At 43.0% G+C, this 11,546-nt stretch overlaps 1 protein-coding gene across 1 annotated transcript in view; it reads left to right on the plus strand.

The window, feature by feature from the left end:
• The window catches only part of UMODL1 (uromodulin like 1), a 72,676-nt gene extending 61,640 nt beyond the window's left edge, over positions 1-11,036 (plus strand). The window contains exons 15-18 of the mRNA XM_041487777.1: positions 1,489-1,725; positions 2,595-2,754; positions 5,354-5,441; positions 10,951-11,036. Coding sequence (XP_041343711.1) covers positions 1,489-1,725; positions 2,595-2,754; positions 5,354-5,441; positions 10,951-11,036 — 571 coding nt within the window. The remainder of the gene's footprint in view (positions 1-1,488; positions 1,726-2,594; positions 2,755-5,353; positions 5,442-10,950) is intronic.
• The last annotated feature ends 510 nt before the right edge of the window (positions 11,037-11,546 follow it).

Here is an 11,546-nt window from a genome sequence, read left to right on the forward strand (position 1 = left end):
GCCCCCAGGGGCTGTAGCTGTATCCAGAGGCAGCACTGGGAGCAGTCTGCCATCCTGGGAGTCCTGTGCTCAGAATGATGCCTTAAGTTTTGGCTTTTATATTTTTCAGATCCTGTACTGCATTAGTGTATAACTCTGAACTCCATATAGAGTGTTTGTAAGCTCTCTTCACAGTGTGGTCAGACAAAACAATCCTTCCAGGCCTGAGAACCAAGGTCATCATCACATCCTCAGGCCTGAAAAGTATAAACAAAAGTGAATTGGGGGGAAGCAAACCAGGGAAATGTGATTTCATTACCTGGACAATTAACCTCTCATATGCAAACAGACCACACTTGTATCTGCCCAAAAAACTCATGACCCTCATCCATCTTGGCTGTAGCCTCTGCCAGGCTCCTGCACAGCCCAAGGTGTATCTGTTAAAGGCCTTTAATAAATATCCACTTTATTCTCTAACTCTGTCTAGCCTCTGCTCTAGGTAGCCAGTCCAAGGCATCAAGGAGATCCCTGCTGTGTGCTTCTCTCCTACTCCAACTTTGTGCCAGTAGATCCAACAAGCTTGGATCATTTACCTGGCTAAACCACAGGTGGAAATAAACCTTTGGGAACGGCAGGTTCAGGGGTCAGAATTCCTGTTCTCCTCATTGCCTTCCTGGGCAATCCCTTGTAGCAATAACAGCATTTTTCTGCTTTTGGAGCACATCAATTGTTTATCTTTCCACCTGATGTGGGCCTGTAGATTGCTATGTGGCTTCTGAGAATGACAGTTTTTAACCCCCACAAATCCTTATTTGGTCAACTCGAAAAACCAGAAGATACATCATGCAAATACTTTTTTTTGTTGTGGAAGCCCCACCTTCAAATAAGATGGAATCAAATCCACACTTCCCAGAAAATCAAGGCTGTGCTGACAGAAAATGTGACAGCACAAGCCTTTCTGTCATGGGGAGTGCCCTCCCTTCATACAAGTGCACCTCCTCTCCTGCCTATCATCCTGCTTAAACTATTGGCACCAAATCCAGTTCCTGTTTCCTAGCCCTGTCCAGAGATTGTATTTTCCTTCCTATTCCCCAGCAAAGTCTTTGTCAGGCCACTTTTCTTTGAGCTCTATAATTTTCTCATGCCTTTCACTTTCTGTTCAGATTTTCCCTGTCTCATTTTCTTGGCTCTTTTCTGCACCAAGCTTTTACTGTCCTTATTTTGAGCTCTCAGAGAGCTCATAGCCTTGTTCCCCTTCTGCTCCACACTGGTATTTCTCTCTGCCCTGTTTGAATTGCTGAGACACCCTTTGGATTTTCCCACTTTTGTTTCCATTCTCTCTACCTTTCCAGCTGAAAACTCAATGCTTTTTCACCCTTCCTTTTGAACAGTGTCCTGCACTCCTGGACTGCAGATTTTAAATATGTGGGGAAACAGGCACTGATTTAAGACTTGCAAAAACTTACAGTCAACTTTGTGGTCTTTAAAGAAGGATAATTGATTTTTCAGACCTTACACCATCTTTGAGGATTTGCATGGATCTGGATACTTCAGAACAGAAATGCAATTGTTTATTGGAAACTCCCCAGTCCCCAAAAATTTCAGCGTCTCTGCCAGTGAGGATGTGCTGATCGAAGTGGGGATGCAGAAGGCAGACAGCCAGCTCAAGGTGGTTCTCACTGACTGCTGGGCCACTCCAACCAATAATTCAATGGATCCCCTGGCATTTGTTTTTATCAGCAACAGGTACAGCAATGCCATTTGCAAATACCATGAGCCATGCCTTAGGTCTCACAGTGGTACTGACTAATAATGTGTTATATTTTAAATGACTTTTACATGTGTTCTCATCATTCACATGCACCGTCCCTTTCTATCTGGCCTGGTTGCACCTTCTTTGAATAAGAAAGGTAGATATGAAAAGGGATTTCAAAGGGCTATGTGAAAGTTTTTTGGGTTTGGTTGTCTTCCTTCCAGTTTTGTGAGGGAATTGTGCTTTCAACCTGAAGAAATCAACTTGAAGGTGATTTTGGCAGTCACTAGTGAAAGAGCATTTGAGAAGTGGGTGCTTTATCTCCTACTCTATGGTTCAGAGGTTTCTCTGTGGTTTCAGCTTTATCAAGAGCTTATGTGCCTCTTGTCAACAAAGAAATAGGTTATTTAATTCCTCACACGTGATAATAGAGCAGCCTCTGGTGAAAGAGGAGGTTTGTTCCTGTCTGGATTCCTGCTCTCACCCCAATGTCATATTTCTTAGGCTCACCTTAAAATGCAGGTTAATCATTTTGCTCAGTAACAAAATCTAGTCCTTTAAGTTTGAGGTTTTTTCCAATTTGTGTTTGGTGAAGCCAAGTTTAAATCCTTCTTTCTGCTACTCTTTCCCTCCTTCTCCAGCTCTCCAGCCACTTCTCACAGCTCCTGTTCCACTTGGTTACTGTGGGAATAAAGCAGCAAACAGCCCCTTATCACCACTGCACTGCCAGAGCTGCTTCATGAAGGGTCTGGCTGTGACTTCCTAAAGGAAGGAAAACCTTAAGACCCAAATTCTGTGCTATAACCAAAACCTGCCTTCTCTAGCCTTAGCTGCTCTGTTTGGTTTTTGTCTCCCTTTTCAGCTGTCCCATCCCAAATACTTACACCACGCTGCTGGAAAATGGGAATTCAAGCAAAGCTCAGTTTAAGATGAAAATTTTTTCCTTTGTCAACAACTCTGTGGTTTACTTACACTGCAGAATTCATATTTGTATGGAGTCACCAGGAAGCACCTGCAGGACTGTAAGTGATTTGCTCTGATATGCTATTTCCCCCCCCCAAGAAATTTTTTTTTTTCTCAGTGCTATATGGAGTCCTGCAGTGGGATGGAAGGAGTAATGTTTTCAAACAAGGTTTAAAATAACTCTAGAGGTTTCTTTTGTTCTCTGCTGAGAGCAGAGAGGAGTGGGGAAACACTACAACCATATGGAAGCATCAGCTTTTCCTCCTGTGCCTCATCCTCCTAGAAAAAGGATGGAGCTTGCACAGAGCTGGGGAACCTGAGAACTGGACCTTTCACTCATTTTAAGGATGACTAAAAAGCCATGGAATTAGGCTGGGTAGAAGAGTGTCAGCTCAGATGGATGTGTCACAAAATAGGAACTCCCAGAGTAGCAGTGTCAGAAGAATGTCTGAGTAAATTTATATATTTTTCTGTCCTTTTTTTTCCTTATCTCATACAGATTTACTTCTTCAACAGAGAGTTTAGGTGCCAGGAAAGGAAACTCAGTGTCATTAAGTTTCTAGGGCTGTGACTTTAATAGAGATTATTATGGCTTTTTAAAGCCCGATTGCTTTTCAAAGCAATAATCCAAGGCATGTTCTGATAAGAACTGCAGTTTTTAATTGTCTTTGTTACAAAGCATTGCATTGTTTCTTTTTACTTGCAAGTAAGTGATACACAGCTTTATCTAAAAATCTGTTGCTACCATAGAAATAAGGAAAAATATGTTTAACTGGTGGCTTTTTTTCTTACTAGCAGACACTTGGGAATTCTCCTCTTCCTCTGCCAACCTTCCTGGCTCTTTTTCTATCAAGGATGTTTTCATTAGCAGTTTGGTGTTCCCCCATTGTTTAACACTTTCCTCTAGCTCTAAATAAAACAGTTTAAACTCATTATAAAGCAAATGATCTCTTCCTAAAGGATTTTAAAAGGCTACCAGAAGATGCTTGTTTCCTTTCTCAAAGTATAAGGCTTCCTCCAGATTAAAAACAAACAAACAAAAAAAAAAGTAGGGACAGGAAGCAGGACTGACAATGGTAACATGGCTGCAGTTTTGCAGCTGAGTATGAATATAAATATACATAGGATGCATTGTTCTTTCTCCTATGCAAAATTTACCCCTATGAGAAGTCAGTGAATTCAGTATTTTCGATTGATGCTAAATTGTGATGTGGGGAAGACAAGCACCAGGCACATCTACACAGGGTGAGCAATGGCTTTTGCAAAGAAGAGAGGAGGAGCTGCAGAAAGTGCAAAGATCAAGGAAGATGAGCAAGAACAGAGGATATTTGTAAATAATGTAAGATGGCTGGGAAAGTGCTCTGGGTCTGGGATCTGACCCTCTGATCTGTTACTCTGGGGAATAGTGACTTGCTTCAGGGCAGGTTTAGCTGAGCTTTTCACCCACACACTCAATATTTACATCTTGGATTATTTCTTCTTACTCAGTCTATTTATTCCTTGTTTTATCTGTGGAAGAGAGTAAAGTGCTCTAAAGGTTAGAGCTGAAAAAAATGGACTGGCTGAGGAGAAAAGCAGTAAGAAATGAGTAGGAAAAATTACTTTGAATGGGAAGAGGAGTGATGTGCCACCACCATGCAGATGTTTGGTGAAATGTGGCTGCTCCATGGCCACGTGGAACCAAAAATTCATTGCCACCAAGGAGCAACTACATAAATGTGTTCTCTAACAGATTCAGCTACCTGGGAAAGCTACTTGAGAGCAGACCAAAGTCATAAATAACCACATGGGTGTTTTTCTGGGTGCTGACCCAGCTGAAGACACTGCTGCTGGCAGTGGATTGTAGAGGTTTTCCAGTGCAGCCAAACTGGTAACACTGATGGGACATTCTGGGGTAAACAAGCTGGTAAGACTCCCTGCTGATTTTGCTGGTCATGGTATGATGCTGCCACTTCTCTGGGGTTTTTTGTGCCCTTCCAGGAGAGCCAGTGTACCCTTTGAGTAATGTCAGTAGGTTTTGGTTCCCATCTGAGAGCTTTGGGCTGTGACTTAAAACTAAAAGGCAGCAAACAAAAACAAAAAAAAAGGAAGTGCACAGAAAATGTCTGTGCAAGTGCTGCTCACAACAGAGCAGCTGATCCCCAGCATCCCACAGGACAGGGATTTATTTCAGCCTTGTAGTTCCCAGATTAATGGTTCTCTTGTCACTGAAGCTGTGGGTAGATTCAGAATGGCACATGGCTAGGCAGAATCTGAAAGCTGCTGCTGCTTTTGCTGGTGCTGGTTGCAGCATCTGCTGTGCCTGCCACGGGCAGCACAAACATCCAAACAAAAGTGCTTGCAAAACCCTGGCATTAGTAATAAATTTATTGTCCCATAAGGTTTCTCTGAAACAAGCAGAAAGTGAAATGATTGTCTGTGTGAAATGTCTGTTCACAGCAGTGTGTTCCAGTGTGACTAATTACAGATTTTATACTGATTTTTCCCTGATGCCATTTCTTTTCGACTTCCTTTTGGTGCTAATTTCAGTTTAACAGAGCATAACATTAAGAAACAAAAGCTGGATGGTGAGAGTAGCCCTGGGCTTTCACAGGCTCATCAGAAGGTTCTGTATTTTGAGTTAGTAAGCCACTTGACTTGTTGGAGTTTGAATTGCAGAGGTGCCATGCGAGGGCTCGGCTCCTGAAGGCTGGAGAAACCATCGCCCTGCACAGAACATCCTGGGGACCCCTGTGTAAATCAGCTGGTGAGTTGAGAACAGACTGTCATGCCAGGATTATTTTGTGCTGGCAAAGGAACCCGAAGGCCTGTGACACACAGGGGTTTTGTGCCCCTCTGTATTCCTTGGGAGCAGGCAATCCTGCTGGAGCCACGTTGCAGCGTGGAGAAGCACGTGCCCTCCTCAGAGCAGGGACTGTCAGGTTGTCAAGGGAATGTAGAAAGGAAGATAAAGTGCTTTTGTGTGGCTGTTTGCACAGGGTAGCAAGTGCAACAACCACAAAATCAAACAATTATTTCAATTATAAGGTGTGAAAGCGGAGACGATTTTTCAGATTGCAATCGGTTTTCCAAGTGTTTACACCGCTGTTAGTCTGCAATTATTTTGGGGCTCTGAAGTCCCAAATCAGAGGATGTAAGAGATTTTATTGTTGTGTTTCCTTTGGCTCCCTGCTACTGACTTGATTACCGTGGTGAGGGGAAGTGGCAGAGCACAGCTGATGCCCAGCACCTTTGGTTAATTTGGTGCAGTGCAGGTTAATTGAGGGCAAACACCAGCACCAGGGACAAGCAAAGTCTCATTTGTTATGCACCTGCTTTTTCTGCATTTAACCTGAGTGATGCTTTCAAGGGCACCCTTGGTCTCTCATGTTTTCAGTCATTTGGCCCCCTCCAGCTTTACATTTATAACTTCAAATAAAACACTCATTGAGGGTGGTTTGCCTCACCAATACCAGAGTCTTAACTCGTGGCTGCCATAAACAAGACAGTTCATAATGTTCTTTTGGGCCTAAGAACTGACTCTGACTTAGAAGAATGTATTTTTCTCCCATTACATGGTCTGTTCAAATAGACCCTCAGTGCTCATTTCTGAATTAGTTCTTTAAAAAAAATATAAAGCAAATAATGCAGCTTTCTTTGTTTAGCTCTTACAACAAGTAGCTCTCGCTCCCATTTTTGCTGGAGATCCTGATTAATTTCTAATTTTGAAAAATGGTTATTTCCCTAAAGGACCCGTGGTGAGGGGAGCCTTCTCTGAGTTGTGCTAAATTGACTTCTAGGCAAAGGTGACACTTTTGAATGCTGTCTCTTATTTCTAGTTTGGATAATCACCCCACATTTTAAGTGATCTACATCTCTGTGTTGAAGGGGATAACATGAATGATGATGTCAGTAAGAACAGCTGTAAATGCTGCAGTGAAATATGAAAAACTTGACCTGCTCTGCCAACCCTTGATCATATGCTATGGCAAAGGCCACTGTTCCACATCCCCAGGAGGGCCTGCTCTGTGTCTGGCTACAGGCTGCCATTTCCACTCTTCATGTTCTACTTTATTCCTTTGTTTTATGCTGAAATTCAAAAATGAGACTGAATATATTACACAGCACTGCTTTGGCCTGTCTTGGAATGATGCCCTGGGTGTCTGTAGCTTGAGCACTGCTCTTACTGACCTTTGTGGCTGCCAGCAGTGCCCTTTGGCCAAAAACCTTGTCTCTAATTGCAGGTGTGTGTGCAGTGATATTTGTCTTCTGTGTACCTCAGGTACCACACAAGTGCTTGGCAAAACAAGTGCTGTCCTGAAAATGTAAGCAAACAAATGCAGGTTTTTGTAGGTGCATAGAGCCTTTGCAGGAAGGAATTATAAGACCTTGTACAAACATGAAGACAGACATAATAATACAGGGAGAGGGGTTTCTGCTTGCAGATTTGGACAAATATATGGAATGTTTCAAAGGGAACTAGGGGAACACTTTCTGTCTGTGATCTGAGGTGCCTTGGACATGTGGGACTTGACTCTTGCCCACACTGGGGCATTTGGGTCGTTCTTTGCTTCCCCTCTGAGTGTGGGTGCTCTTCCAGCAGAGCACAGGTCTCCTGCAGGTCCTATGCCCTGTCTGCCAGCCTTGTGCAGACATTGCAGACCTCAGGCTGCTCAGCTGGCTCCAATCACTGCTCAGGTGCAGCATTGAGCTCGTGGTGACCAAGCCAGTGTCACTCCACTGAGCCACATCTCTGCTGGCTCAGCTGGGAGCTTTGAGACCCAGCAGACACAGAGAATCCTTCCCCACATACTCTGTGTTTGAAGAACAGTTACATAGATGATAAAAGCAAATCAAGTCATTTTTATAATCATAGATGAATGGAGGCAGGATTAAGACAGGGGAATACTCCATCTCTAAAGTACTTCTGAAAGTAAGGCAGCATTTTAAAAAGTCACCAGTACTAATTCTTTAGTTCTTACTTTAGCTGAAAATCACACTCATGTCTGCAGGGACTCTGCACTGGTGTGTAAAAAGAGAACATGGTCTGTCCTCACACCCTTTTCATGAGAAGCACCCTCCCCAGAAGGCTGAGACACTTCTGTAGCACAGTTCTGTATTGGCATGTTGGCTAATTAACAGGCAGGGCTTGTTTCTCTCCACAGTCCAAGATTTAGGAATTTCAAGATTTTTTTCTTTCACCTTGAGGTTCCCTGAATTAAAACTTGCACATGACATCTCTGAGTCTCTCCACAGAGCAAGAATGGCTTCTCTTGCATTCATCATTCTGCTCTCCTGAGTAATACCTCATAGTAATGGGAATTCTGGAGTTGTGCAAAGATGCTGCAGCATAAAGGATCTTGTCAGGCTCATAACACTTCTGCATCATGATGGAGCCTCAGTTGATGGCTCCATTTTGGAGCTGGCACTACTCAGCTCTTCTTTCCTCTGTATCCACTGTCTTTGGAAGGGAGTTGATTGCCTGTCTCAATCCTGATTAATTTGGTTTATATTTTTTTATAGTGGGATCATGTCTCATCACATGGAGAACTGAAGTTTGTCCTCACTCAATATTTGCTTTCCTTGCTCTACACATCTTTCAAATTAATGTAATATATAAAAAGCCTCTATATCCCCTTTCTTCCCTGCACCTCTTTTTTCTTAGCAATCTGGTTCTTGCCTTTCTTTGTGACAACAGCTCCAGGCTGAAGTGAATTTTGGCAGTTTTTCCACTGATAAAATAGAAGGGAAGAAAACAAAAACATCTGGGTCTCTCTTTGAGTTTCAAGATCTGGTTTTCTCACTGTGGCAGATCACTATGTGCTCGTCTTAGCATCACTTGTGCCATTAATATTGTCAAGCTGCATGTTTCCATTGATATTCAAGGAAGTAAATCAGCAAACCCTCAGAGAGATCTCTTTTTCAGTCTGTAGTTTGCTGTTTGCTCAGGGTGAGGTTGAAACTTTGAGCTGCACCAGCGTTGAAGAGCTAACTGTGCAACGCCTTAGGTATACAGAAGCTGGGGAACAAGCATTGGACTTGCCACCAGGTAAGGAAAAGCCACTGTGGATCTGGGGCTTAACCTGCTCAGGGTGTTCTTCAGCAGGAGTTTTTAAGTTTGATTCATTCTGTAATTGACAAGGCTTCAGTGGAAAAGAAGGGGAAAAAAAAGAAGAAGTTATGTTTGTTGCTGGCAGCCCATGTTTTTCCAGATAAATCAGTTGGTGTCGGGGTCCGCTGTTATTTGTCTCTGCCCCGACACGGGAAAAGTGGTTCTGGGCGGCCGCGATTTCGAAGGATGAGTCTGGACTCTCAGATTTTCTGTCTTCAGTCTTGTTTATTAATTCTTATCTACAAAGTTTTCTCTCTGCCCAGCCGAGGTCCGCTCAGCAGGACAGTCAAGTGCACTCTCCCCCGCCCACAGGGCGGTTGTGTCCTTTATAGTGAAAATTATGTGTGACATTTTTACCTTTATTTCCCAATACTATTCACCCTTATAGACAAGTGTACCTTCACCATGAACCAATCCCCAAGTGCCAACATCACCACAGAAAATGGAAGACATGAAGAAGAAAGAAGAACACAGGACCACGCCCTGAATCTTCCATCTTGTCTTCATGACCCCCCTGTACCTATTTTTCTAAAATTTGTATCTCCTTCCGTAAATGTACCATTCACACCCAAGAAGCTCTCATTTCCTCATACACAGGTTCTTCTCCTTTTGATGGATCAAAGTCAAGCCACCAAACCCTTTTGGCAACATTCCAGGGTTTCCGAGCCCCCCAGGGGCTCCCCTGGTGTCTCTGCACATCCACAGTGGTGTGCTGAGATCCCACAAGTTGGTCCCTGTGTATTCAGCTCGGTTAGACCCTAATGGTTGTACAGTCAAGCCACACACTGCTGCCCACCTAAGTGAGAGCTCTCCAATTGCAAATGAAGAGTTCTAAATTTGACCTGAATTTTGCCTGGCCATGAGACCATCGGTGCAGCAGCACAGGCTCACTTTACACGGTCCATTGGGTACAACAACAGTCTGGTCAGCTGGATCAACTGGAGCTAAAATCTCTTCATGCAGTCAGCATCCCCTGCAGGGCTCTTTCCTGGGCTGCTCTTCTCTGCTGCCCCAAATCTCCACCTCAGTGAGTGTGTTGGAAGATGGGAGGTGAAGAGGTGTCAGTAACTTGTCCCACCAGCCCCTGGTTTTGCTGCAGTCACTCCTCCTACACAGTGATAATCTGCTGTGCCTGGGTCACATCTAACTTAGGAACTTATAAATAAATTCCTCCTTAAGCTCAATGGACACCATTATAAAGAACTCTTAGTGGAAAATGGTGCTTAGCTTGAAGTCATGAATGTTTCTAAGTAGTTATAGCACTGAGGTGCTGATTTTTGGGTACTGAATAGCATAGGAAAGTGGCTTTTCTATCCTCCTAGTCCAATTTCCATTAAGTAGTAAAATTACTGGGTAAAAGATTTCCACATTTTGCAAAAGGTTGTACTGATTTAGAGCTTTTATATATACCTATTAAATATATCACTAAATTTCAGAGTAATCATTTGCGTTCTGCTTTACATTCAAGTGACTCTGTAAGGAGTGAGACACTTTGACTTGTCTTTTCCTCATAGAAATAAGAGTTACCAGATCCTGATCTAAAAAAAAAAAAAAAAAATCCATTTAGTTGTAAGTGGTGAAACTATAAATTACCTTTTCAGTCTTAGTCTGATGAATGTGGAATCATAGAATGGTTTGGGTTGGAAGGGACCTTAAAGACCACCTAGCTCCAAGTCCCTGCCATGGGCAGGGAAACTTCCACTACCCCAGGGTGCTCAGCCTGGCTTTGGACACTTCCAGGGATGGGGAAGTGTCCAACTTCTTTGGACAACCATAACCATTAGTTCTTGTTGTGTAGGAGTCTCTTAACTTTTGCTCAGTTTGCTGTCAAATGTGTGATGTGTTTGCCTTCTGCACTCAGTGATCAGCTATTTTACTATAAATATTTTTCTAGTTTTTAATACTTACAATCCTGAACTTCTTGGAGGTGACAGAATTAGAGATCTGCCTGCTGATTTTGGTGGAGCTATGCCATTTTCAAAAGCTGAGCACTACTCCTCAGGATGAAATGTCAACCAGTAACTTGTGTTTGAGACCTTGCATGCTCAGCAGAAACTGTTACTTGTGACTGAGTCTGTTTATAGGAATTTTGGTATCTTAATAAAAGCAGCCTTGTAACTTATAGTTGACTTCTGTACTGTTTTCCTGTGTGATTTGGTCACAGGTATTAGAGATGTGCACTTGGTGGATGTGGCAGCTTCTGAACTGCTCCAGTACCAGTATAATGTTCAGAAATCACTGAAAACATGACACAGTGGACTGCACTTTCCACCAACTGCAAGAGAAAAGACCTCCTAAGGGGCTCTTTCTTCATCTTTACAAAGGGTAAACACACTTTAGTTTCATCCTTTTCATCAAAGACAACCAAAAGAGCATTCAGCATTCCCAGTCCAATTTATTGCAGCAATGTGGTGATTCAACCTGAAACTACTGTCACACCAGCCACCCCAGGTTCTTCACTTGCACAGCTCTGACTGCTGCTCCAAAAGAAGAATTGAGGCTCTTTGCTTGAACAAATAGGTTCTTAAAGAGTGGCACAGCTCCTTTATCCCTGAAGGAAGTTGTCCAGGCAGTCCCATCCGCTGATTCCTTAAACAACTAAAAGTTTGGTCTTCCAAAATTCAGTGTTCTGACTCTTTGCCTGGCCTGTATACCTCAGGCTTGTGAAAACCACCAGGGCATGATCACTGCAGCCCAGGCTGCTGCCAATGCTGACATTTCACTATTTAAAAACATAAATGTAAACAAATAAACATATAA

Source organism: Pyrgilauda ruficollis, unplaced genomic scaffold (assembly GCF_017590135.1).
Source record: "Pyrgilauda ruficollis isolate IOZ18807 unplaced genomic scaffold, ASM1759013v1 scaffold84, whole genome shotgun sequence".
NCBI lineage: Eukaryota > Metazoa > Chordata > Aves > Passeriformes > Passeridae > Pyrgilauda > Pyrgilauda ruficollis.